This window comes from Watersipora subatra, chromosome 4 (assembly GCF_963576615.1).
Source record: "Watersipora subatra chromosome 4, tzWatSuba1.1, whole genome shotgun sequence".
Taxonomy (NCBI): Eukaryota; Metazoa; Bryozoa; class Gymnolaemata; order Cheilostomatida; family Watersiporidae; genus Watersipora; species Watersipora subatra.
In genome coordinates, this window is record NC_088711.1 from 10980266 (window position 1) to 11005801 (window position 25536).

At 36.0% G+C, this 25536-nt stretch overlaps 1 protein-coding gene across 1 annotated transcript in view; it reads left to right on the plus strand.

Moving 5' to 3' along the window:
• The window catches only part of LOC137393918 (tyrosine-protein kinase BAZ1B-like), a 46034-nt gene that overhangs the window by 6315 nt on the left and 14183 nt on the right, over positions 1 to 25536 (plus strand). Inside the window, exons 5-24 of the mRNA XM_068080631.1 lie at positions 351 to 1022; positions 1195 to 1310; positions 2194 to 2352; positions 4472 to 4520; positions 6166 to 6349; positions 7442 to 7536; positions 7738 to 7866; positions 8450 to 8607; positions 10354 to 10465; positions 11160 to 11324; positions 11520 to 11692; positions 14848 to 15070; positions 18653 to 18760; positions 21529 to 21643; positions 22618 to 22772; positions 22956 to 23096; positions 23645 to 23720; positions 23958 to 24078; positions 24164 to 24282; positions 25052 to 25114. Of these exons, the coding sequence (XP_067936732.1) occupies positions 351 to 1022; positions 1195 to 1310; positions 2194 to 2352; positions 4472 to 4520; positions 6166 to 6349; positions 7442 to 7536; positions 7738 to 7866; positions 8450 to 8607; positions 10354 to 10465; positions 11160 to 11324; positions 11520 to 11692; positions 14848 to 15070; positions 18653 to 18760; positions 21529 to 21643; positions 22618 to 22772; positions 22956 to 23096; positions 23645 to 23720; positions 23958 to 24078; positions 24164 to 24282; positions 25052 to 25114 (3133 nt within the window). The remainder of the gene's footprint in view (positions 1 to 350; positions 1023 to 1194; positions 1311 to 2193; positions 2353 to 4471; positions 4521 to 6165; positions 6350 to 7441; positions 7537 to 7737; positions 7867 to 8449; positions 8608 to 10353; positions 10466 to 11159; positions 11325 to 11519; positions 11693 to 14847; positions 15071 to 18652; positions 18761 to 21528; positions 21644 to 22617; positions 22773 to 22955; positions 23097 to 23644; positions 23721 to 23957; positions 24079 to 24163; positions 24283 to 25051; positions 25115 to 25536) is intronic.

The window sequence follows — 25536 nt, forward strand, 5'->3', positions numbered from 1 at the left end:
TCACTTCAACTTTTTGTCAACATTTTTACTTTTACTAACCAAACTGCAATATTTCAATAACTTGGAATGCCATTTGTTGGAAACTACTTCAGACTCAGAATTAACTATTTGCTTAAGTTTTACATCTAGTAAATTTGTTTGTTGTGATGTTCATAAGAAGAGGTTTGACTATTCTAATGATAGATGGCACGTTTGGCTGCATGAATGAGTGTAAGTCATTTTCAGAACCAGCGGCTCTTAAAATGTCTCCTATTTTCAATTTTGATCTGCCAAGTTTATGGGTGCATCTACATGCATATTGGGTGCAGTTCAGTTTTTGAAAAGTCGATTAACTCTTCTCACTGTTCTAGGCAAAAAAGAGGCGACTTTCTTCACCAACAGGACCCAGCAAAAAATCAAAGATTATTAAAGGAAAGGCTGTACAAAGAAATACACTAGATGCTTTTGTCAAGGTCATAAAAATTGTTGACAGTCCAACTACCCCAAAGCAAGATAAAATTCCTACTAAGCAGAATGAAACTCCGACAAAGGTTGCTAATTCCAAACAAACACCAAAATCTTCTAAAAATCATCGAAGTACCGCAAAATCCGTTTCAAATAATGTATCTTCTTGCTCTCCACACCTACGGTCAGCAGTCACTGAGGTAGTAGATATCACAGACCGAAATGGCACCCTCTTTTCATCAAGCGTACAAGTACAGAAGATTGCTAGTGGGAAGGCAACACCTGTAAAAGAGGAGGTTCCTGAAATTACTACCCTGAAGTCAACTCCAAAGCGAAAGATTTTTGTTTCATCAAACTCGTCTCTATCTTCTTCTTCGCCGGATGCTAGTAAAGCTAAGGGGGCACCTACTGCCACGAAATTAGCTCCCAAGCAAGCGCTCACTATGCCTGCTATCTCCATCATTGTGAAAAATGCGTCTACGGAAGCAGGGTCTACGGAAGCAGGAGCCGGTGAGGTAATAACTATTCAAGGTCTTGGCTCCAAGCAGGACTGTAAGAAGCCTGTCTCCTTGCTAAAGGTACGTTGAGGTTTGTTTTGCATTACTGGTGTGTTGTTAAAGCTCAATCTCTCTATAGACCTAATTTTTTCTTAACTGAGTTTGAATTGAGACTTGAGTTTTCTTTAACTGACTTGAGTTTGAGTTGAAACTTGAGTTTTCCTTTTTTGAGTTTTATCATGCCGTTTTTTAGCCCAGCACAGTTGCACTAAAACAGTTGACACTCTTTGACCTAGCCCGTGTCTCAGCTTCCAACTCTACTGACGGCTTTTCTTCGATGGCTCCACCAACTCCCAAGATCGTTAGAAAGTAAGGCAATTGATATTTTACTGTTGCTTGTGTTCATGTAAGCGTATGCCTAGGTCACGCGAGGATGAGTCTCTAATGAAATCTAGAACAAATTTATGTAACGAAATTCATTTGTTCAAATGAAAAAATTGTTTAGGTTTGGGGATGATTCAAACATATTAGAGGTTTTATAAAATTGTTGGTAATGGGATTGGATGATTAGGTAGTCATAGCTTTTATAGCCTCCTGTTTGAATAAAGGTAGATCGATACCGTTGGTCTGTTGTTCATGATAATGTAATGATGTTTAGGCTTGTGCGGAATATAGCTTGCACTATCATTAGCTGAATCGATGAGTTGGATGATGGGTGGAGAAAAATTTGGTGACTACCCAAATGAACTTATGTTTCATCATAGGAAACATACCGTAATACGACTTCTACATTAAACGTAGTAGAATGAATCTCCTTGGTTGGAGATTCATCTTCACGTTAGTTAAGCCTTGAAAATGAGCTTGATCGGTGCGTGTTATGAGCAATCAGGCTTTATTATAATGTTTGTCTTGTAATTTAGAAGTTATGTTAGGAAGAGTGTATGTGCTTCCTGTCAAGCATCACTACTCTTTATTCTAGAATGTTCATTAAAAGATTAATTTACTTTAGCAACCCTCATGCTTGAATGGGGCACTCAAGATAGCCATGGATCATAGTCATTGCTTAAGCCATGATCTGGTACATCTAGTATTGATTACTGTCATGAAACTCAATTGCTGGTTAAGTTGAACACATGTTACAGATGATATGAGTGAATGACTTGGCTTGTAGTGTCTATTATGTACGCATAAGATTCCTAGTATGATATCTTTAATTTGAGTATTCAGTGTGAGGCATGTTATCTTCCTGCAGATATAGGAAAGCGGTGAAGGACAACAATGAGATGGTTCAGAGGCGATGCGTTGTTTTGGCTGTCAAACAACTCACTGGGCCACAGCGTTCCCTCTTGCCCTCTCCTATGAAGGCCTTAGTAGAGAAGAAGGCACGGTCCATGGCGAACAGAGCAAAGATGTGAGTATGCCAACAGTCTAGAAATGTTGGGAAAATGTTGTTACAGAGTTTACTATCACCACCTCATAAGCCTCCATGAGATGTTCTTACATCAGAGTTTCAGCTCATTAACTTTTGAAAATACTGTAAAACCTCCATTCGAATGCCACCTCCATTTGACCGTCACTGTAGGCGAAGGGTTGAAAATAGAGTGCCACTCTTTCATTGAACACCCCCTCTACTTCACTGCCACTTTGACAGTTTTTGATGTTGATGAACCCTAGACAGCAAGTGATCAGTAGAAAACTGTCCACAAAATCATACTAATAGTAACTCGATTACATTATTTACAGTTAATTATTTCGTGGTTACTGTTTGTATTGATGTCCATTTTCTAACTCCAAAGCTTACCGGTTTTTTTTTGTTAAAACTTTGAAAGCAACGCCATAAAAATAATTAATAACTGTATCGGGCTAATAGTAGTTCTTTTTTAACGCGGTGTAAATACTTCGACTTTTATGAAAAACAGTTTAGCAATTACGATGGAATCTGTACTACTATTTTGAGACTAATACTTGTGGTTAGCTTGGAAGCTGTATCAATGAGCTAAAATTGTCTCATTTGTACAAAAAGTATTCTCAATGGCGATGCGTAAGTTTTGCTCTGCTAAAAAAAATGTTTAGATGCTAATATTGACTAGTTCAGTAATGCAGAAGAAGATTTGAGGTCGGAAGACATTGTGGAAGGTATTGAACAACCAAAAGAAGATATTCGTTTCATTGAAAGCAACAATCAGAACGCAACTGGTCGAGCAAACGATACAAATGTTTTTGGTTCAAAAATGTTAATTTTTGTTTTTGCATGTATTATTAATATGGTTTGTTTATGTCACTTGTTCTTGAATACATATTTGTAGCATTTAATAGATTATTTTAATATAGTTAACAAGTTTGTAGATTTATAGAATATTATTTGATGGCACCATTGGCATTATCTAAACTCGGCTTTCAATGGATTGACGCTTATATTTCATCTTCTGATGCACATAAAAAACCAGTTTTGGCTGCAAACTGTAGCAAACATATCAGTGAGTGGAATGAGCTGTTATATAACATTGTTAAGTATTTTAATAAGAATATAAAAATATGCTTTAAATATAAAATAATGAAACAAAAAGTTGAATGCTTCAAAAAATTGCAACGCAGGCTATAAGATCATCGTAGGTTAATTTCAAGTAATAGATATCAACTGATAAAGACATTTCTCAGCTTCCCAATACATAATTAGAGGTCTATGACAAGTTGGAGGTAAGTATAGCAGATTTGTTAAATCTAAAAGGGTTAATTTCGCTCTGCCCGAAAGAATGTGCCAAATATAGGCGACGTTTGCTTTGCCCGTAAAAGGGTTAAATTTATTTTCCTAAAATTCTGAAAGGCTATTTGATAAATACAATACTACCCTCTATTTGAATGTCACCTCTAATAAACCGTCATCATAGGGAAAAGGTTGAAATATAGATCGCCATGGTGTTGATATAGAGGTTTTACAGTTAGTCAACATTGTAAAGAACGGTCTGTGTGCACTATACGTACTCCCATAACTGGGCATCAACAACCTTTATTAATAATTGCATGATAACAACACTCAATGTCTGGGAACATGCTGTCCTACAAGGACCATAATCATTCACCAATCCAACATGTGGAAAGGGTATAGCTAGCATGAAAAATGTTAAATCAATTTGAACCACCAATGTCAGCATTCCTGCATGAAAAGGAGCCAGTTCTGTAACTTATCCCGGTTGTTAATGTATGTTCTGGCTGCAAACGAAAATTGTTAAATATTATAAAAAAAAATTCAGCTAATGAGTATGGAGCTCTATTATGCTCAGCCATGTCCTATTGCATTACAACTTTGTTTGCATACCATTACCACATCATAACAGAAAGGTTTTACCTCTTGGCGCGCAGGCATTACATTGCGTTATTGCTTCTAGCGGTCGCATGTGTATCTTGCTTAGCGTGTTTGCACTCGCTTTCCCAGTTTATTGCCATAGTTTTACTCCAATGCAGCTATTAGCAGTAATAATGACAAGGAGCTCACTTGGCTACATCATCGATGTCTTAGTTATATTTTTTAGGAAACACATGAGCTTGGATGAGAAAAAACAGCACATCCAGGAGGCTCGGGTAAGAGATGTCCTTAACTTCAGTTCTAGCTAAAACCCTGCATAAATGAAACGAAGGGTGTTTCATAACAATCGCCTGGTTTTAACTCTTTAAAGTTGGAATTAATTTTCATAGAAAATTTCCAAAGTTTACATGGCCATATATAGTCTTTCATAATTTGAGAAGTCATGGCATATCTTCAATCTGTAAAGTGCATCTTATTCAGCGTAAAATTTCCTTTTTAATGATATATAACATAGCTAGCTTTACTTCCATTTCGTAAAAATTGGAAATAATGATTTAGAGAAATAATATCTAACTCGCCTCTAAAATGCTGGAGATTATTAGTTATAAGAACAAAAAATAGTGTTACACATGTTTGGTAAGCCATGTCCTTCATAGTGAGCACTGAAACCTTGTCATCATAGTATGACAAGGTATCAAATTATTTTGCACTATCGTAACAGAGGACATGTTTCCAACAAGCGCCACGACGAGTTGTGAGTAAGATTGTAGAAGTTGTATGCTCAATGCTCTTGTATTCCTCGAAGCTTAAAGTGGGGAGGTTTTTCGTTTGCACAATATAAACGAGCTGAATTGGGCTATTTCATATAAAACTATTTCTAGAGCTAATGCTTGCTGAGAAACTTCCGAAATCAAAAACCGCCTGTAAAAAACCGATGGTTTTAAAAAGTAACTTACCAGTCGAATCGGCTGATCACAAACTTTGCTAAATCGCTTTTGATTGGTTGAAGCAGAATCAGGAACTCCAGAAAAGCAGATTTCCCATAACAAAAGTCACGTTGATTGTGTTACTCATTTCGTAGCAATAAGAAGAATTAGGCTGAATACTAGGCTCCGGCAATTTTCGCCTTCATTTTGGATTACCGATTTTGAAAAACTAATGAACCACTCAATTTGGAGATATAGGATATCAAATAGGTTGTATTTTGTGGAGAATATTGCTGAAAAAATTATTCAGTATCTTTTAGTGTTTGCTATGCAACCAGCAAATTAACTGCGCAATTTCGGTAAGCCTCAGAGTGTGGCTTAGAGAGTTGAAGCAGCAAGGAGTTTTCAATGCTATTAGACTGAATCTGGATTTGCCATTCTGTGTATATGCAATTATAAGAATGACTAAAATGTTGGCTAATGTATGTCTCAAACCTATAATGTTCAGCTTCTTACACTGTCTACCCAACTGAGCTAATCAGCCACCTTTCAAAGTTTCTGAGTAATTGTGCCAATCTAAGAAAAAAGATTACTGTGCAAGGGATTCAAATTCTAGACATTCAGTTTCGCGGAGTGATACTCCACCCACTATACTCACCAGCCACATGTCATGGTCTCAGAATGATTGTGAGAGCAGTTATTCGCCATGTTTTATGACCATAATGCTTTATGGAAATTAGCTTTATGAAATAGTAACGGCTAAATGATAGTGACAATAAGAATGCAGATGAAGTTTGAAATATGACTATTTTTTGATAATTTCTCATGGCACACCTGACGATCTTTTTTCCTATGAATGCCTCTATGCAAATGCCTTTGTTTATAAATTTACATCAACAAATGTACAAGTTCGGTGATTTTTCTGAATAGTAAAAAAACATTTGATCTGTTGTGTCATACATATGCAAACCTGGTTATACTCCCATCTTTGCAGAAGCTGAAAGATGATTTGGTACTAGTAGACTCCGATATGCTACCTCCTGGGCAGCCGATTGCTCTGCCCGAGGAGCTGCCGGCCTCCTCCCTCAGCGACCTTCTCTTCATCACCCAGTTCCTTATTTCCTTCAAATCATACCTGTGCCAGCCAGAGACTCTCAAGTATAACCAGCTCACTTTAGGTACAACCGTATGCTTTTTATTGTAAGTTTTCTTAGCTTTAGTTCCACAGTCAACCCTTATCCTATATTCATTTGTAACATCGCTACCAGAGTTTCTTTGGCACCTGCGCTATTTCCATATGTAGTACTGAAATCTTAAAGGTTGACTTGCAACAAAATTCACATTACAGTTATTTGATATGAAAAGATTCACCATGTCTTACTCTGTTGTGTTGTAGGTGCAAAATATGTGGAAATGTGATTACAAGCTCTTAAAAGCTCAAAAACGAACAGTTAATCGCAGCCACACGGAGACCGCCGTAGTTTGGATTCTCTTTCCAAAACGGCTCAAATGTGACGTAACTGTGGTAGATGGTTTCTGTTTACACTTTTATACAACCTTATTCGTCGAAATATTTTCACAAATATACTTCACGCATTCAATAAAACCATGTCTATTCTTCTTACGCGTCTATTTTATCGTCATTGTAATGCTGTCACTTTTAGCACTGATATCTTATAACTTACCGTAAAAATTTGTTTAATTTTTTAACCTTAGCTTTGGGGAATACATATCATTGTCTGATAATCATGAGGAGCCTGTTGGTCACTTGTGATAATCGAAAAGTGCTGCAGAAATTATTTGCGAAGTATTAGGTCACGTGATCAGATTACGACTTGCCGATTAGACCAATCCAAAACAAAACTGTAAAGTAGTGAGCATCTATATTTGATACGGGGTCTTCGGCAAAACCCGAAGTGTTTGTCATGAACTAGTGCTACAATAAGTTTTATATTGAGCTTTTTATTGGCCTTTCAATTCCCGTGAGAACATCACGCGACAAGACGATAACCAAACTGTAATGAATACGTCAAATAAATAAAGAGATTCCAATCTATGGCGGCTTTTCGTTTTTGAGCTTTTAAGGGCTTGTAATCACATTTCTACATATTTGGAACCTACAACACAGAGTAAGACATGGTGAATCTTTTGATACCAAATAACAGTAATGTGAATTTTGTTGCAAGTCAACCTTTAATATTGATAACTTTCTCAATATCTGGTAGCGGTCAGCTGTTTGCCTAAGTTCGTGTACATAATTATTTTTTTAGATGCTTTAGCCAAATATATATCAACTGGTGATGATCGGGTGCTGGAAATTGTCACCTCTCTTCTGCACACATTGCTCAATGACTTCACTCTCTCGGTGGGTACCTGCAATAATACATGTGTTGTATCTGTACATTTTGCTTGCGCCTCTCCATGGGTGCAGTTTAGTGTGACTGGTCTTTATTGTATGCTTTTATGTACAACCGTGAAAATCAATATTTCCTGTATTTATACCAATAGGCTCTGCATTCTCATTCTTCTCTTTTTGTGATCTTTACTACTTCTGTTATTTCTCAAGGAAGCAACAGAGTTAGGAATTCCTCTCAAGGACATTACCATCAACCGGAACACTCTGTTTGGCCTCCTCTCCCTTACCTTCACCCTGACCAGTGAGAAAAAAAACCGATCTGTCCATGAACGAGAAGAGGTAGCTGGTGATGCTGTTAATTCCATTTTTAATGTACAGTATTTGTGGGAGTAATCCCATCTTCAGACACGTAGGGCTTCCTGTTGGTTCACTCACTTCTATGCGTCTTTACTTTGTCACACATCATTGGCATCTTATCACTCATTCTTCATTCTTGTGCTTCTAAAGCTTGTTAACCAAATATATTGCCTACCAATTCTCAGCTGACCAGAAATTTGTGGTGGTAATAGTAGGCAACATGTATGTCCAGAGTTAATTTTGTTAATAGATTGTTAACACAATTAACTCTGGACTCTATTAACTTTTTAAGTTAATAGATGTTAAGCCAGTTAATAGAGGTGCTATGGTGTTACGAACATTTGCTTTGTGGCGCCTTTGGATTATTAGTTCCGATGCTTTAGATTCTTCTGAAGTGTGAACCTCAGAATAGTACATGCACCTACATGAGTGGTGTACCACGATTAGGGGGGTAAACATTATCTTTGATGATAAGACCTTGGTTATGCATTTAGAATTCGAAAGCGCAGTTAGTATTGTACTCAAATGCGTCTTTAAGCACAATAAGTTAACTGTGTGTTTGTAGTTACAGCGTCTCGCATCGAGTATTCAAGATGGCAAGGAAGACCGCTTGTCGCCACTCCTTGTATTAGGAACTTTAAAGACACTCTGCTTTTTGCTCATGGATGGACAAGGAATTGTCATGTTTCAGGAGGACATGGCAAGGAAAGCTAATTCTATTTTGTAAGTGACCCGTAGCCTTAGTACTTGAGCTCTGCAGCATAACAAGTTAGGGTTCCATTTGGATATTTCTGCTCATCCTCAGTTGCATATACAGTAGTAGCCTGTCTTGACAAGCTGTTGTTTCTGCGTAGTTGTCCCCCCGTCGAGCGGCGAGCAACAACAGCTTGTCACAAGGCGTACTGCACCTGATGCATCAGCTGCACTTATAAGGAGTTATTCTCATCCGTCTATGCGGCTTGGTTGCGATGTTATGTCGGTCGCTCCATTGGTAATCATAACGAATTTTGCGCAAAAATTTATGTAGAAAAAATAAGATTATAACGTTTAACCAGCGACCAGTCTCTGCGGTAAACTTTAGTAGACCTTGAGAACTTAGGCAACAACAGCGACTAAACATGTCGTTATTTGTGCGCTCAGTCAGTTTTATTTCTATTTTTGTATCGGTCAGTTTTATTTGTTCTAATGGATTTTATTTTAAGTTTATTTTATTCTCAAGTTCTACTAAAGTTTATCACAAAAACTGGTCTTTGGTTAAACGTTGTAATCTTGTTTTTTTTTCTACATAAATTTTTGCGTGAAATCCGTTATGATTACCAATAGAGCGACCGACATAACATCGCGGCCAAGCCGCGTAGACGGACGAGAACAACTCCCTATAAGTGCAGCTGATGCATCAGGTGCAGTACGTCTTGTGACAAGCTGTTGTTGCTCGACGTGGGGACAACTACGCAAAAACAACAGCTTGTCAATACAGGCTAATACAGTAGGGCGCGCCTACAATGTAAATAATGCGTTCCAAGATCGTTTACATTATAGGGATTGTACGTTATAAGAACGGTAAAGTTTATGTAAATTGCCTAATCCGTTCAAAGATCTTTCCAAACTCACCCCTCTGGCCATGCAAAAAGAAAAAAACATGACAATCTAACTTTTTTATTTGGGGGCTGTACCGTACTGCAGTATTATTGGTTTGCTTTGACAACCTTTCTCCTTTTTCTGATCAATCTCACTGTTTTTATAGACCATGATTGGGGTAATTTTACAATAAGTTGATGGAGAGTGCGCATCTTTGACATCCATTTGCAACGGATTTGCTTCTTTTTTCTACTCAATTTTTTTTGCGTGGTACGAAGCAAAAACTTTACACCGGTTCCTTAGGTTAAGTGGAATTTACGTTATAGGAGTGTCTACTGTATAGCTTACGTTATAGGAGTGTCTACTGTATAGCTTACGTTATAGGAGTGTCTACTGTATAGCTTACGTTATAGGAGTGTCTACTGTATAGCTTACGTTATAGGAGTGTCTACTGTATAGCTTACGTTATAGGAGTGTCTACTGTATAGCTTACGTTATAGGAGTGTCTACTGTATAGCTTACGTTATAGGAGTGTCTACTGTATAGCTTACGTTATAGGAGTGTCTACTGTATAGCTTACGTTATAGGAGTGTCTACTGTATAGCTTACGTTATAGGAGTGTCTACTGTATAGCTTACGTTATAGGAGTGTCTACTGTATAGCTTACGTTATAGGAGTGTCTACTGTATAGCTTACGTTATAGGAGTGTCTACTGTATAGCTTACGTTATAGGAGTGTCTACTGTATAGCTTACGTTATAGGATGTCTACTGTATAGGAGTGTCTACTGTATAGCCAGTGTTATTGGATTATAGACTTTCTTAACTGAATAGAATTACATATCCTGCGCAGTGTAGTGAACCTCCAGAGCTCCTTTAATTTGTTTTTGTAGAAATGATCGGAATGGATTCATGAAAAAGTACGCGGAGTTTGCAACGAGTCATGGACTTAACCCTCCAGAAGAAGTCACAACTGAAGCGTCTGGAACATCAACTCCCACTCAGGTACTGGATTACATGTGCGTATGAATATTTATGATGTGTACACGTATATACATGTACGTTATCGTTAGACGCGCTAGGTTCATAAAGAATAAGGATTAAGAGCAATTAATACACTCTGTATAGAGTGAATTATACAAGTACAATGATATAGAATATAAAGAGTACTTATCTGTTCATCAAATTGGTTTCAAGCAGATCTAGATCTACTCTCAACTTGCGCTACCTTGAGAATCACAGCTTAGGTAAATGATTTTAGACAAGTGGCGTTAGGTAGAGAGCTAATTACTAAAGGAATCACTAGTAGAGTATAATATAATTATTGTTTTCAAATATTTATAGTAATACTGATACTTATCAGCGCTACAATGCTGTTTTGTAAGGGTCTAGTGACAGACTGCAGGCCTAGCCCTCACTCAACATGTAACAGTAATGTAACTGATTACATTGCCCTTTTTTAAATGTTTATGTCAAAATGAAAAAAAGTTTATATTCACAATTTTCATTTCCCAAATTGGTGTCCACAAAATAGAGTATTGAAGGAATAATTTTAAATTATAGTCAGTTGATTTTCAATTTAGTCAGTTATGCTAGTCAGATACATTATTTTTTTAATTTCTTGCTCTATGGTCATTTTGAAAGTTGCATTGTCGATATGTTGCAATGTTGCATTGTCGATATTTATCTGATATAACAGGAAGGACAGCAAGTACAGCCTCCTGTACAGAGCCTGGCAGATGTGCTGAAGCTAAGACGAGAATTATCGAAAAAGTCAGCAGAGGAGAGAGAGAAGAAAGAAGCAGAGTTAAAGAGACAGCGAGAGGTGGAGAGGGAGAAGGAGCAATTGGAGAAACAGAAGTTGGCATTTGAAGAACAGTACAAGGTGGGTGAAATATGAAGAATGGAATACATGTGATACATATAGAATATATATGTGATATCTATATGTGATACATATAGAATATGTATCACATTAGCCTACCTTGTATTATCTTGCTTGATGATAAGTTGTCTGCTCATGGTATTGCTGTAACAAGTCCTGTATGAATCTTTGTAGGAAGCCACCTTAGCTAGCAAACTATCCAAGCGTCTCAAACCATTGGGTATGGATAGGAACTACAGTCGTTACTGGCGGCTCCCTGGTCATGAAGGAGTCTATATGGAGAGAGGTTGGGCTAACCAACACCACCACTCCCATGTCACACCTGACTTTGATTCTGAGGCTTTCTTGTGAGTCTCAAATTACGCAAATCGTTTCTCATATTTGAGTTAATTATTAAGGTTTGGTTGACTAATGTATATGTGCTGTGAGTTCACTTTAGTTTACATGTTATCTTCTCTTGCAGCCTTTTTAACCAAATATTGAACATTATGGCCGCTAAATGTTTGTTAACCTTTTCCACACCGCTCCCGTAAACTTACGGGTTGAGAGCGCAGTCTCAGCGCACCAAACCCGTAAATGCCCGCCAGATCTGAGTCTTTGATAGGTATTTTTTAATTTTATTTTAAAAGCGGCACTAAAATTTTTAATTATTAATTTGAGGAGTTCTAAAAGATATCATACTACTTATTTGAGGCTATAATTAGTCCCTTATACGCATGTGCAAAAAGAACACGTTGTTAGAAGTTGAATGTTCTTCATGGAAAGCTGATCATCATGAACAGACGCGATATTTGAAGCGCTGCTAAAATGATTCGTTTATAAGAAGATACCGACTGGTTTGAAAGTGAAGAAGAGGATTTTAGAGCAGAAAAATGTGAGGAAAACGATGAAAGTGAAAAGGAAAATCAACAGAATGAATTGGATTGCGAAAGTGAGACTGAAACGGCCGGCGTTGAAACTGCGAATAATGACGGATATCAAAGAGGAGCTGATTTAAAACCAAAAGAATTACATTTTGATGACAGCCTGGCAGGAGTATAAGTTTGAATTCTTAAACAGGTAAGTGTTTTTTATTCAAAGCTTTTTAAACATTGGCCATTATAAATGTCATATTTAACGAAACGAATAAATATGGCCTTCAAAAACTTTGCGATGCTTCGGAGCCTGTTGATGATAAATATTTGGCGAGTTGTTTGTTTAGTTTTGCATATAGGTATTCTCAAAAAGCCTACTCTGCTGCCTTAATAGTCCACATTCCTTTATTATCTACGCTGATTTTTAGTCCATTTAAAATTGAAAGAAAATTAGAAGCAAGTTTACACTTTATTGACAATTTTGAAGACCCTGCTGCCAATAAATTGTTCAAGTTAGAAAATGTTTTTGCCATGACATGCAACTGGTTCAATCCTGTTTTTCTATCTGATAAATTTATATCTGTAGATGAAAGCTTGCCTGCATGAAAAGGTTGGCTCAACTTCAGACAGTATATTTCATCTAACAGAGCTAAATTTGGAATAATGTTATTTGCTTTCCGTTGCTGTCTCTGGCTATGTGCACTAGTTGTCTGTATACATCGTCGATGAGCAAGCTGAATGCACTGGCAGCGGAGTCACTTGTGGAATATCTTTGTGCGAGTCATGTTTTGATCCTTACTATGCTAACTAAATTTATTTACAAATGGTATTTTATTTAGTTTTTGCAAATGCTTCACTGCTTTGTATTGCTAGCTTTTGCACATACATTATCTAATCTATTGTATTAGTTGTGCGTTGGTGTGCTGTATTTGTTGCACACTGCCATCTTCAGAGCAGCAGTCTAATCAAAGAGTTCAGTTCTCATGTTGTTCTGCAATCTAGCAGTCCATGATTTGCTGTTTCTGCTCATAATAAATGTTGCTTCCTGTCTTTTGCTGCTTCACCAAATGTGTGAATACAGGCTCACAACTTAATTCCTCATGCACAAAACCAGTTAATCTTTGCTGCAGCACACATGAATCTGTGCAATGACTTTATATGCAAAATTGTTACATAAATCTATAGTCTCAAGAAATGCATAAAAATTCAGAGCAAAAAATCGTAACTACGTATATATAGATGTCTATCTGCAAAGTTTTTGCAAGCTGTGTGGAGGAAAAAATGTCATTCTGCAGGAAAACGTCTCAGCTTTCAGATGCATATTCATGTGCAGTTTTGTGCCAATTTGCACAAAAGTTGGAGCAACCTTGTCGGGTGACTGTCTTGTGCTGCTTTTGGACATGGCGACTCGAGCATTTCGAGTGGCGCTCCTGCTATACATCGGAGCTCATAACTCCACTTTCAATGCTCTTGGACGACTAAATTTTTTGCAAATTGTTGTGAACATATGAATCCATGCAAGAATTATTTATACAACATTGCCAATTGTTTTTAGTAAATATAAAATACAATTGAAAATGACGTACAAAAATAAATAAAAAACTTGTAGCTTCAATGAATTGAGACTCTTGCTGGAAAGCAATTGCAAGCTATCTACATAAAAATATCAGCTTGTAAAGAAATTTCTCAGTATTCCTATGCATGTTAATTTATGTATCTACCTCAATTTTGATGAAAGTTGATGCAGTTTATACGCAGTGGTGTCGAAGGCTCAAATCGCCATAGTAAATGCTCTGGTGCGCTGGGGAATTTCCAGCCGTAAGCCCGCGGTTGCTAAAGGGTTAATCTTGTCGTGTATAATTGTTTCCTCGACCCCATAAATTCAGGTGTGTGGGTGTAGCAACTCAAGCATGAGTTTTTTCGTAAGAGTCTTAGAGCTCGAGCAGTCATATCTGGATCATAGCTAATTTCTACAGTATATTCGTTTGTGAATACCGCTATACTATATTAACATTTTGTCAATGAAATGTACAGTAAAGTATGGTTTAATATAACCGCCGCCTGGCAGATATAAGATATAGTTGGTCACCATAATTATTTTAGCAACCACAAAAGATGTTGCCAAATCTGCCATAAAATGTCTTGCTCTGAAGAAATGATTGTTTCATCTCTGCTCTTCTATAAGGAGCATCCTTGTTGTTTACATTATGGCGTCTATATAAATGAACTGATTTTTTATGAAAGTTAAGTTATATTTCATACACTTGAGCGTGTATAGAATATGGTTCGCTGCAAACTTGATTATGGTTATATTGCGTTATCAAGGTATGATTCTGGTAAATTCAATGATGTTCTGTCGATTCTCTAAAAGGCTACTTCAAACAATACTCGCCATATCTCATTGCTGTAGATTGCATTTTTGGGTTTATAATCTATTGATGCATTTCTTTTTCTTTAAGAGGCTAAAATATCTATAAATATCAGCTCCGTTGTTTCATGAAATAAGTATTGATTCTTTTAAGACTTCAGTTATAGTTTGTTATACCCAAGGAAGCAAAATCTACCAACTAGATTCAGTGTATGTTTAATTAAATGCTTAAGTTTTTGAGTGTACCTACTAAAATGTTATGGCGACTGTTTGTTCCCAGGGTTCCTCCTCAGCTGGCCTATGAATGGCTACATTACTCAGGCAAGGCGGCTGTCGACGCTTTGATGCGATCCTTGAATAAACAAGGTCGTCGTGAAACCCACCTCTTTTCTAAACTCAAGAAATTCTATACAGAGATAACAAGTCCGGTTTGTGTTTCTGGCAAGCGGTGCGAGGAGGATGGCAAAGAGGATCAGTTGTCTCCGTTGGATTCCTTTAGAGAGGTTGGGTCATTTTGTGTCCAAGCTTACCGTACATGCGTTATGTTGCAGTGTTTTTAGAAGCAGTCAAACCCTTTTGTCACAGAACCAAGATTACAAGAATTCATGAACTTATTGAAAACGTTTCAGCTATTGAAATAAATATAATTATATAGATAAAAAATTAAATAGAAATAGTTTGAAGCGTACAAGCTCATCAAATTATTCATACTAGTATGCTGGCCAGTCCCATGCGCTGTGAGAGATCATCATATGTAAGGGGTATGTGCACACTTATTCCATGTTGCTGCAAGGTAGTGCAGCTGGTAGGACACCCGGCTGCAAACCTGAATATGCAAGTTCAATTCCTGTGTGGTGCATTTTTTTGTAATCTTTATCATGGCTTTGGACGGCTAGACACGTCTCTTATTATAGTAAAGATTTGCTGGTGTAGTATAATTTAGTTGACAGATGGTTTGCTTATCACTATGATTGTATTATATTGTTTAGTGTGCGTGTAAATGGTTTTATATCTATATTAATAAATACCACTTGGTCATTGTGTGTCTGTCTGTTAGTCCGTGTAAACGTTATGTTTCCACCTTTGCCAGTTTCATCCTAGCTTCACACGCGTATGCTCCGTGCCTGCTACCAGGCTGCTGAAAATATTCGGTATCAAAACTCCATCTTGTTTTTCAGCCTGTTAAACATCCACCTGTGAGCTATCTGATTGAAATTGAAAGAAATTCTTGGCATGGCCAAAATTCACTGCTCGTTAAATAATAGTGTTTTGTTCCCAATAAAAGCAGTCAATTGAGAATTCAAGGTAGAACTTTATGCCTAAAATATACTAAATAAATAGCGCTATTATACAGAATTTGTCATAGGAATGTATTTGTTGTTTGATTGTTTGCCTGTTGCTAAAAAAACATTTTTCAGCATTCATTAATTCTATGGTTACAGTGACAAAGGAGATGGAAATATTTTGTTACTATTTTTATAGGCTTTTGTGTCACCTTGTTTACAGGCAATCCCAGGATTGTCTTACTCAAATGGTCATTTGGTCCTGGCTCACTGATTTATCCCACGACCAAACACGAGCGAAGCGATTGTTCGGGATATTTATGATAAGTGCATATGCGCACACAACTCCCGAAGAATTATCCGTCAAAGGCCATTACCAAACCCTTGTACCGAAATCTCATCAACAAATTTAACCATTTTTTAATGGAGTCGTTTAAGTATAATAACGATACAAAACACATAAACCTATTTAAATATGTTACCAAGTCTTTATTATTTGTAGAAAATTTCCTAAACCTTATCCATCTGATCGGATTATACATAACTAGACAAATTAATTCGGCCTGAAATGGTTGTTAAAACTTGACAAGCCTTGTTTTTATCAAAATTAAGACCGGCGAACGAAACGCCAAGCGACAGAGAATAGAACCATTTAGTCGTGCGCATTTCACGCAAAAATATGTAAACGTTTCACCGGTCTATAGCATTGTCCAATTTCCGAAGATTTCTATAATCAACGTAGAAGTACTAAAAAGTTCATTTCTTTTTTGCCGATTTCAAAGTAACTGACATTTTGGACACTTATATATATGAGCAATCTTTATTGTGGTAATCAATAGTCATATTTTACAATATGTTTTCCACAAGGTACCACAACAAGTAAACTAACTAAAAAGCAAACAAAATAAAAATGAACACAAAGAAACTTATGAGTACTTTATTATTCCAACTGATGCCCAAAGCAGTGAAAGTAAAGGAATTGGCGATGATATTTTTTCTAACGATTCTCATGAGATTATTACAATATTTAATTATAAGAATAATTATTTGATTTTATAAGATTTAATTATAAGAATAATTATTCGATTTTATAAGATGTAATTATAAGAATAAGCATTCAAATTTACAAGATCGAAGTATATAGTGACCGATGTTTGGCAATATGTTACTGTTATTATTTTTTCTAAATAGTTTTGTTAAATAGATTTTTTTCAAATCTATATAAATATCAAAACTTTTTGATATTGTTAGCTATGACGTTTTGAAATGTAAACAAAATTGTGCATTGGTTTTCTATTATTACTGTATTACTATATTAATAATGTTGGTTATTTTAATAATATCAGTGCCTTTTACTTCTAATATTGCATTTCTCCTATTGCAGGGGGAGAGATAAACATATCATATTTTCCTTTCATTAGCGCTGTTTGTTGTACATAATAACACCCACACCCAGTACATTACAGCTACCATTGCAGTTATCCTATTGCGCTGCAGTGCCATTTGTCTGCTAATATTGCATTTCTCAACCATCAGTACCCTTTCTTTTTTCCAATATCACTTTGGTCGTGGGCTGTATGACGGGAACTACTAGTTCCACGACCGAACGAGCGGAGCGAAGTGGGGGAGTTTTTATGATAAATGCATGTGCACACAACTTACGAAAATTATTCATCAACAATGAGACGAACCCTCGTCAAGAAATTTCATCAACGAATTTAAGCATCGGAATGTAAAGTCGTTAAAGTATAATAACGTTACAAAACACATTTAAACCTATTTAAATATGTTACCAAGTCTTTGTAAATCTTCGATAATATCTTAAAACTTACCCATCTGATTGGATTATACACAAATAGACAGATTAATTTCAACGAAAATCGCCACCAAACACTTGAAAAGCTTGGTTTAATAAAAGTTAAGACCGAAAGTTGAAACGCCGAGGGACAGATAATAGAACGATGAAGTCTTGCGCAGTTCACGAAAAAATAGCGTGCACTTTTCACCAGTCTATAGCATTGTCGAACTGCCGAAGGTTTTGGCAATTAACATAGAAGTACAGAAATCGTTTCATTTTTGCCGATTTCAATTTTTTCATTTTCATTTGCCGACACATTTGAATACTTTCCCATTCTAACTGATGTCCAACGCAGTATAAGTAAAGCAAATGACGATGATATTTTTAACGTTTCTTATGAGATTATTACAATAATTAATTATAAGTTTGGATGACTACAGAACAATGACTACGTAGTACAGACTTTCTAAAAATCTAACGCAGTGTAAGTAAAGGCATGACGATGATATTTTTTCTAACGGTTCTAATGAGATTATTGCAATAATTAATTATAAGTTTGGATGACTACAGGACAATGACGACATAGTACAGATTTTCTAAAAATCTATATAAATATCGCAACTTCGTGATATTGTTAGCTATGCCGTTTTGAAATGTAAACAAAATTGTGCATTGGTTTTTTATTATTACTATATAAATAATATTGGTTATTCTAATAATATCAGTGCATTTTACTTCTAATATTGGCCAATATTGCATTTCTTTTTTTTGCAGGAGAAGAGATATAAACATATAATCTTTTCCTTTCATTATTGCTATTTGTTGTGTATAATAACACCCAGCACATTACAGCTACCATTGCAGTTATCCTATTTGACTGCTAATATTGCATTTCTCAACCATCAGTACCCTTTCTTTTTTCCAATATCACTTTGGTCGTGGGCTGTATGACAGTGGAATTTCTAGTAGATAGAATATTGTAATGAATGTTTGATTTAATGTAGAATCTGTTAAACCTGGAGGACAGGATAAGATCGGGTGGTCTGGGAGGGGTCTCTGACTATGAAACCTGGAGCGCTTCTTTGGAGACTGCAGACAGCATAGAGGAACTGGTTAGTATATTTAATTGGATGTACTATTATAGTACTATAGAATATTCATGGATTATATTGGTTTGTAAAGATCAAGTTGGACGAAGATATGAACATCTTATTTTAAGCACAACAGGCAAAGAGTGCAATATTTTTGTCACCTTTAAACTGGTCTCGTAATACATCACATTGTCACGATTTCTGTTGTGATGTAGTTTAAAAGTATTTTTGTCGCGTAATCACCTGTAACGAGACCTTTCATTATTCGATGATACAAATACTAACTAAATACTAATTTGACCTTGATTTTTTACTCGCATAAAAAGTTAATATAATTCAGCTCTTTCAGCTAATGTCAACTCTGATGTGATCATGGACACTTCTCTGCTAGCAATATACCCCTTACTGCTATGGGTGATGTGATCATGGACACTTCTCTGCTAGCAATATACCCCTTACTGCTATGGGTGATGTGATCATGGACACTTCTCTGCTAGCAATATACCCCTTACTGCTATGGGTGATGTGATCATGGACACTTCTCTGCTAGCAATATACCCCTTACTGCTATGGGGTCAGTTTTGTACCATCAAACTGACTTCACGCTGGACACTCAGGTTGCTAGATTGATTATGTTTGAAAATTTGCTAATTTTTCAAATGTCTTAAATAAATTTTAACTCATGTTCAAGCAGGTAAAATATGTTTACATTATCAACGTAATTTACAAGTAGGAAAATTAACTTTGGATCCTGTCCAATCCATAATTTATGAAAGTTTCATTTTATTTCCAATTTTTACATAAACCTTTTGGATTTTCAGATATTTAAGTCTATAGCTTTTTGAAACATTCTTAATTATCTTATACAAAGTCAGCCAATAAATTTGTCAAAAGCTGATAAGTTTGAATTTATTTCTATTGTTTAGATATACAAAGTCATGGAAGTTGTCGAGTTTCACACCGGCAGAAAGCGCAGACTTTTAAACGTGTTAACTAGTTCTAATTTTACGTAGATCTAATTTTACGTATCTATATTTGTTCAGCCCGCTAGTTCACCCTCATTCGACCACAAATACAAGTGCCATGTCAGGCGTCACTTTGTTATTCATAATACATGGAAGTGCAGTGTTAAAACTATGTAAAATATTTCTCGAAGATATTTACACATTGTTTTTTGCCAGCAACAAGACATCACAGGTTGGTGTCTACTAAGTTTTTAGTTACTCAGCCTTTTATGTGAACCATCACCATATTTTATATATTACTGCTGGATTAGTTTAAGATACCATTAGATTAACTACCCAGATTAAGTAATGTAAGAGCCATAGTACAGGGAGTTTTAAAAAAAATCAACCAATTAGATATGCTGATAGTGTCAAATTTGGAGTTGTTTATTCTTGTAATAAGGTAGCAGCTCTGAATATAAATTGTATTTTTGGTCCTCAGTGGTGGTTTATTTACTCTTTCATATTTCATGATATTGAACCTTTTCTTTATAAGTTCAGATTTATCTATGGTAACTTTCAAACTTTCTACTATCTCCGGCACACGGGCATAATATAATAGCACACGCTTGAGAGCTACTATTTTACCCTGTCAGTATCTGTTCTATTTGTTTCTATTGAAATACTTAATGGATCGTGGTCATTCTGTGGTATTCTCTTTCTCTACGATGTAGATTGACCTTAGTGCTACTGTATATCACCAATTATGTTTTTAGTTATTTTTAAAAAAATTAATACGAATATATTCATTTGAACCAAGAGTTTATTACTTACTGCAAGCATTTTTCCCTCACTTTCAAATAAGTTTACCTATCTTACTTCTTACAAGGAAAACATAAAATAAATACTTCAACATTTGTAGTCTCACCTATATCAGTTGATCCATCTTTTAAATTAAGTAGTATCTATTAATGTCTGTCACTCCAATTTAAAATGATCAAATTGATATTTCTATCTTGTGGCTGATTTATTAGAGGCTATTGATCAGTTATTTCAATGTTTTTGTACCTTGCAGTTGTGATAGTTTTAGCATCAAGGTAAAATCTGTCAATTACCTAGCAGTAACCACTGGTTCATGAAAACAACGTTTTCACCCAAAAGTGGTTTTCATTGTTCTTTTATTGCATCTGGATTACAAAGTACATATATGTAAATCTTTCACTTCTCTGAGCCTTGTCTTGACGCTTGCACAAAATAAAAATTAATTCTATCTTTATGTAATTGTTAGCTCTACTAAATGGTTTCGCTTTGTGGCACAGTAAAAGCTGGGTAAAGTTTGCGATAAGTAAACAAAATATTTGGTTGTCAAGTTAATCCGCCTTTGTCAGACAGAACAGAAAAATTTGTCTCAAAAGGAAGTTGCATCAGAAGGTGCTCAAGAAGGTTGGTCAGCCTTTTTCATTAACTTTATTACTCCAGATGATGTGAAATATGATCTGAAGCTTTATAAAAATGATTGGGCAACTCCTCGTTTTATTGTTTTGTGCTAGTATATCTGTAACAGTAAACCAATGCGTCCGGAAAATTCAATACTTTTATCAAATCACTCTCTCACTCCTTTGTTGTCTGACAGGTGTGCTTAACGTTCAATTTTTATTATAGTACTATTCTAGATTTGCCATGAAATTTAGTGTAATGGTGTCACAATATAAAATCCAACCTTATCCCAGGTAAGCAAAGGCTATGGTGCGCTAAGTCAGGATGACTATTGTATTCATTCCAAGTCGTCTTCCCTCTTGAGTTGAGTACACAATGTGGGTGATTCAAAGTGTCATTATTTTGCAGGGTAAACATCTGCTAAGCTGTCAGTCATTCGTATATGGAAACAGAAGAGCAGGAGTGATGGCTGCTAGAAAACGTGGGCCGGTTTGCAAGTCTAATGAAGAGTCGGATGAAGAAAGTAGGAAATCATTACATCATCACATGATGAAGTTCATTTCATGCATAATCATTGCTTTATTAAATTAATTATTATATGTATTATTATTATTAATTATTATATGTATTATTATATTATTAATATTAATTATAATATTCATTCAAGATGAACTTATATACAATTTTAGTAGATATTATTAGTATTTTTCTATCATTTTTGATTGTTTTTGATGTTTGAGGTGATCTGACTGCCAAGATGTTTTAAGATTGAAATTGGCAAAACTTGGTACGTGATTAAAATGATCGGAAGAAAAATACGGGCAAAATGACATCGCTAGCTGTTATCGTAACGATAGTTGATATTGGCTACTGTGTTCAAGTTGCGACGTTCTTTATTTTGTCGGTCTCTTTGCAATTATAGGCGTCATAATTGCTATTCCGTTTTCATTAGGGATTTTAAGCGCGATCAAGTTTTGTCGATTTTAATCTTGAAATATCTTGGCAGTCAGACAACCTCAAACATCAAAAACAATCTCAAATGATAGAAAAATGCTGATATGTTTTGATAAAGTCAACTAAAACTAAATCTTTAAACATTGATGTGTTATTAAAAGATTTAAGATTGTGCTACACATTCATAATGTTTTACCAACACTCACTAAAAATCTCCAGTATAATAGCGACCTAGCCAAGGTCGTTGCTAATGGATTCAATTCGCTTGTTTAGTAGTATGTGCTTATTCTGTCAAGAGCTTCTTAAAACTTTTGCTAAAATTCACCAAGTCGGGCTTTTCTCTAAGCTATGATATCAAGTTCTTGGTCATAATCTTGTTTCTAGCAAATGTGTTGATTTTGCCTTTTGCACGATCATAGTTGTACTGAACAAGCAAATAAATTGATGTTCTTAGTTGTGCTTCATCAATGTCCTTCTGTTTTTCATAAACTAAGTCCTTGTTCTTCTGTTCCATCTCTCTTCTGGTTTATTCTCTGTTGAAAGGTGAGCGAAAGCAGACGGAGGTAGAAAAACGGGCTTCTCTGTATGTAAAACAGTGGCAGGAAGCTGTGAGAAGCACTCAGACATTGTCTAGGCTTCATGTCTTGCTTGAGGTCTTTGACATGTGCATAGCCTGGGAGAAATCTATAGACAATACAGTAAGTCAGTCGATGTAAAGTCCTCACCAATGTAAGGAAAAGTCGGAATAGTTGCATAGTAGCATAATAACATCTGAAGGTTTAGTGGAATTGGTAATTGAGTAGGTTATGAAATGATCAGTTGTACGGAAGTTAGGCTTACGCTATGTAAATCCATAATTTATGTGGTTGTCTTCTTACCAGAACTGTCGAGTCTGCAAGCGTAAGGGGGATGAAGCAACACTGCTGTTATGTGATGGCTGCGACCTTGGATTTCACATGAGCTGCCTTAGACCTGGTTTGAAGAAAGTTCCTGAAGGAGATTGGTTCTGTCCCTCATGCACGGTAAAGCGTATAACTCTATGATACTGCATTCTGGGAAGGCAAAATGCATTGAATAAAAGTCCTAACATTTGGTGTCTTTAGTAGGCTTTTAACTATAACTGGCGTGACAGTCAATTAAATGTGCATAAAGATGGACTTGCGACAAAATTTTATTAGAAAATAGTGGTGTGTTTTTATCATTGGCGATTGATTTTGATGTTTGAGGTGATCTGATGTTTCAAGATTAAAATTGACAAAACTTGATGGCGGTTAAAACACTCAGATCAAGTGAAAGTGCGATTATGACATCTATCTATAATCTATAAACATTTATATAGTCATTCGGCATCCCTAGTTTGCTACCATTAGGGTGTGCTATATAAACTTCACCAAATAAGGCAAAGTTTCCTCTACCCTTGCTGAAGAGTAGAACGGTGCTGATGTAGGTGATACTTTTTGGTGATTGCGCCTCCTACACCTGCTAACTCTTCACGAACTAATGTAAATTGCATGCATTCAGCCTTTAGGCAACATTATGACACCAATTCGACTGTCCCTGCTTTTATTAGCCACAAGAGAGACAAGCGCGAAATAAAAGAAGCCTCAAGGAATTGTCAGATAGCGATGGGAGCTCTGAAGAGGTGAGCGAGAAGGGATAGTTCAATTTGTATTTCTTCTATATATAAGGTGTAGGTTGTTAAACGTGTGTTTCATTTTATACTTTTTGTGCTGTCGAATACATAACACGAGGCATTCTGGGTATAATGAATAATTAGATGAGAATTTTCCTTCTATCTCCATCAGCAGAGATTTACATGTAAGCAGTGCTTGACCACATTACTGCATGACCCCTTCTGTAGGAGAGCGAAGAGGAGAGTGAAGAAGAGCGTGAAGAAGAGGTTTGTGTCATTTGTAATGAAAGTGGAAATGTGGCACTGTGTGACACCTGCCTCTCAGGCTACCATGTGTCTTGTCATCAGCCACCCCTCAGGGCTATACCCAGGTAGGTATTCCTTGTAAATGCCTTTGCCATCTATTGGAGGCTCTGGTGAACTAAAGTGTTTGTTAAGAACTGTGTTCTGTTGCAGGTTTGCTTGGACTTGCCACGGCTGTCGGTTCGGTACTAAGATGAAAGGAAACGGTCGTGCTGCCACTAGTGATGAAACAGCATCTCAGAGCAGTAGCGAAAGCGTTGCCAAGAACAACAGTAATAAGATTATTATGGTTTCACATTCTTGTTATACGCATGAACAATGTACTCCCTAGGCAGTCGTCGTCTTAAAAAATAAGCTGAACATCTCATATCTTCATTTTTGTGAACAAAAGACAAAAAATGGGAGTTATTACCTACTGCTTGCGAAGGTGTGAAAGCAAGTAGAAGGTATCTGTTTAGCTAATGCGTTTCTCAAATGAGCAATAGATCCAACCAGTCAAAATTAATATGAAATCTGTCATAAAATTACTAGGAGTAAGCTCCATTGTAGCAAGTTTGTCTACTAGAGGCATTTATCTGATCACAATTATTCAGTCGCGACATTGTATTTCATTCATTTTATTTCGTGCATTACATTCGTATTTTAGTTCATTTGCAGATCAATGAAAAAATATATTACTAAATTTAACGTTAAATGTTGCATATGGTGTCAAGGAAATTCAAATCAAAAGTACAACTAACATCCTTGTGTGGCTAAAACATGCATAAAGCAATCGTGTAAACATTACCAGTTCTTTCCTCTCGCTTATCTCGGTTAATATTCGGACAATCTCCGGCATCAATTAGTCCTGTATTAACTGCATTAAAGCTTGGAGTGAGTATCGTGCTTATCGTGATAAATTTTACTCACATTTGGACTGAAGTTTTTATCTTTTGATGGACTGGTGATATTGGGTGAGAAATGCCTATTATGACAGGTCCGATGTAGGCTGTCGGTGTTGCCTGTTAATTCTTTCATCGATTACAACCCATCGTATTGTAGAAACTAAAGGTAAAACAAGGAAAGATAAAACGATACGCTTGGCAAGAAAGTCTGATGACAATGGTAGGTAGCATTTTAGTGAGAGAGCATATGGCATGTTTGAAGATTTTTCTCTTTAGACACCTAACTATTTTTATGATGGCATTTGAAAAATGTACGTATGTTATTTCCTCACACTTCAAGGTCATCTGTCATACACACTTCAATGTCATCTGTCATACATTAAATCTATCATTGAACTCGATTATTATATTAGCAGAATCTTCATATGAGTAGTTATATGGAAAATTATTAAATTATAAAAGAATTATTTAAATTTATGACTGCGTTGTTGCAGTTCTGTTGGTTCTCTGTGAATTATGTTTGCGACTTTCACATTTGAAGAGGTTTTTGTTTCTGTTTGTGTAATACTTGTTTCATAGATTTTGTAAAACCGTGTGTAATTTAGAGCCATTTGGTTCCAACCATAGACTTGGTTTTTGTTT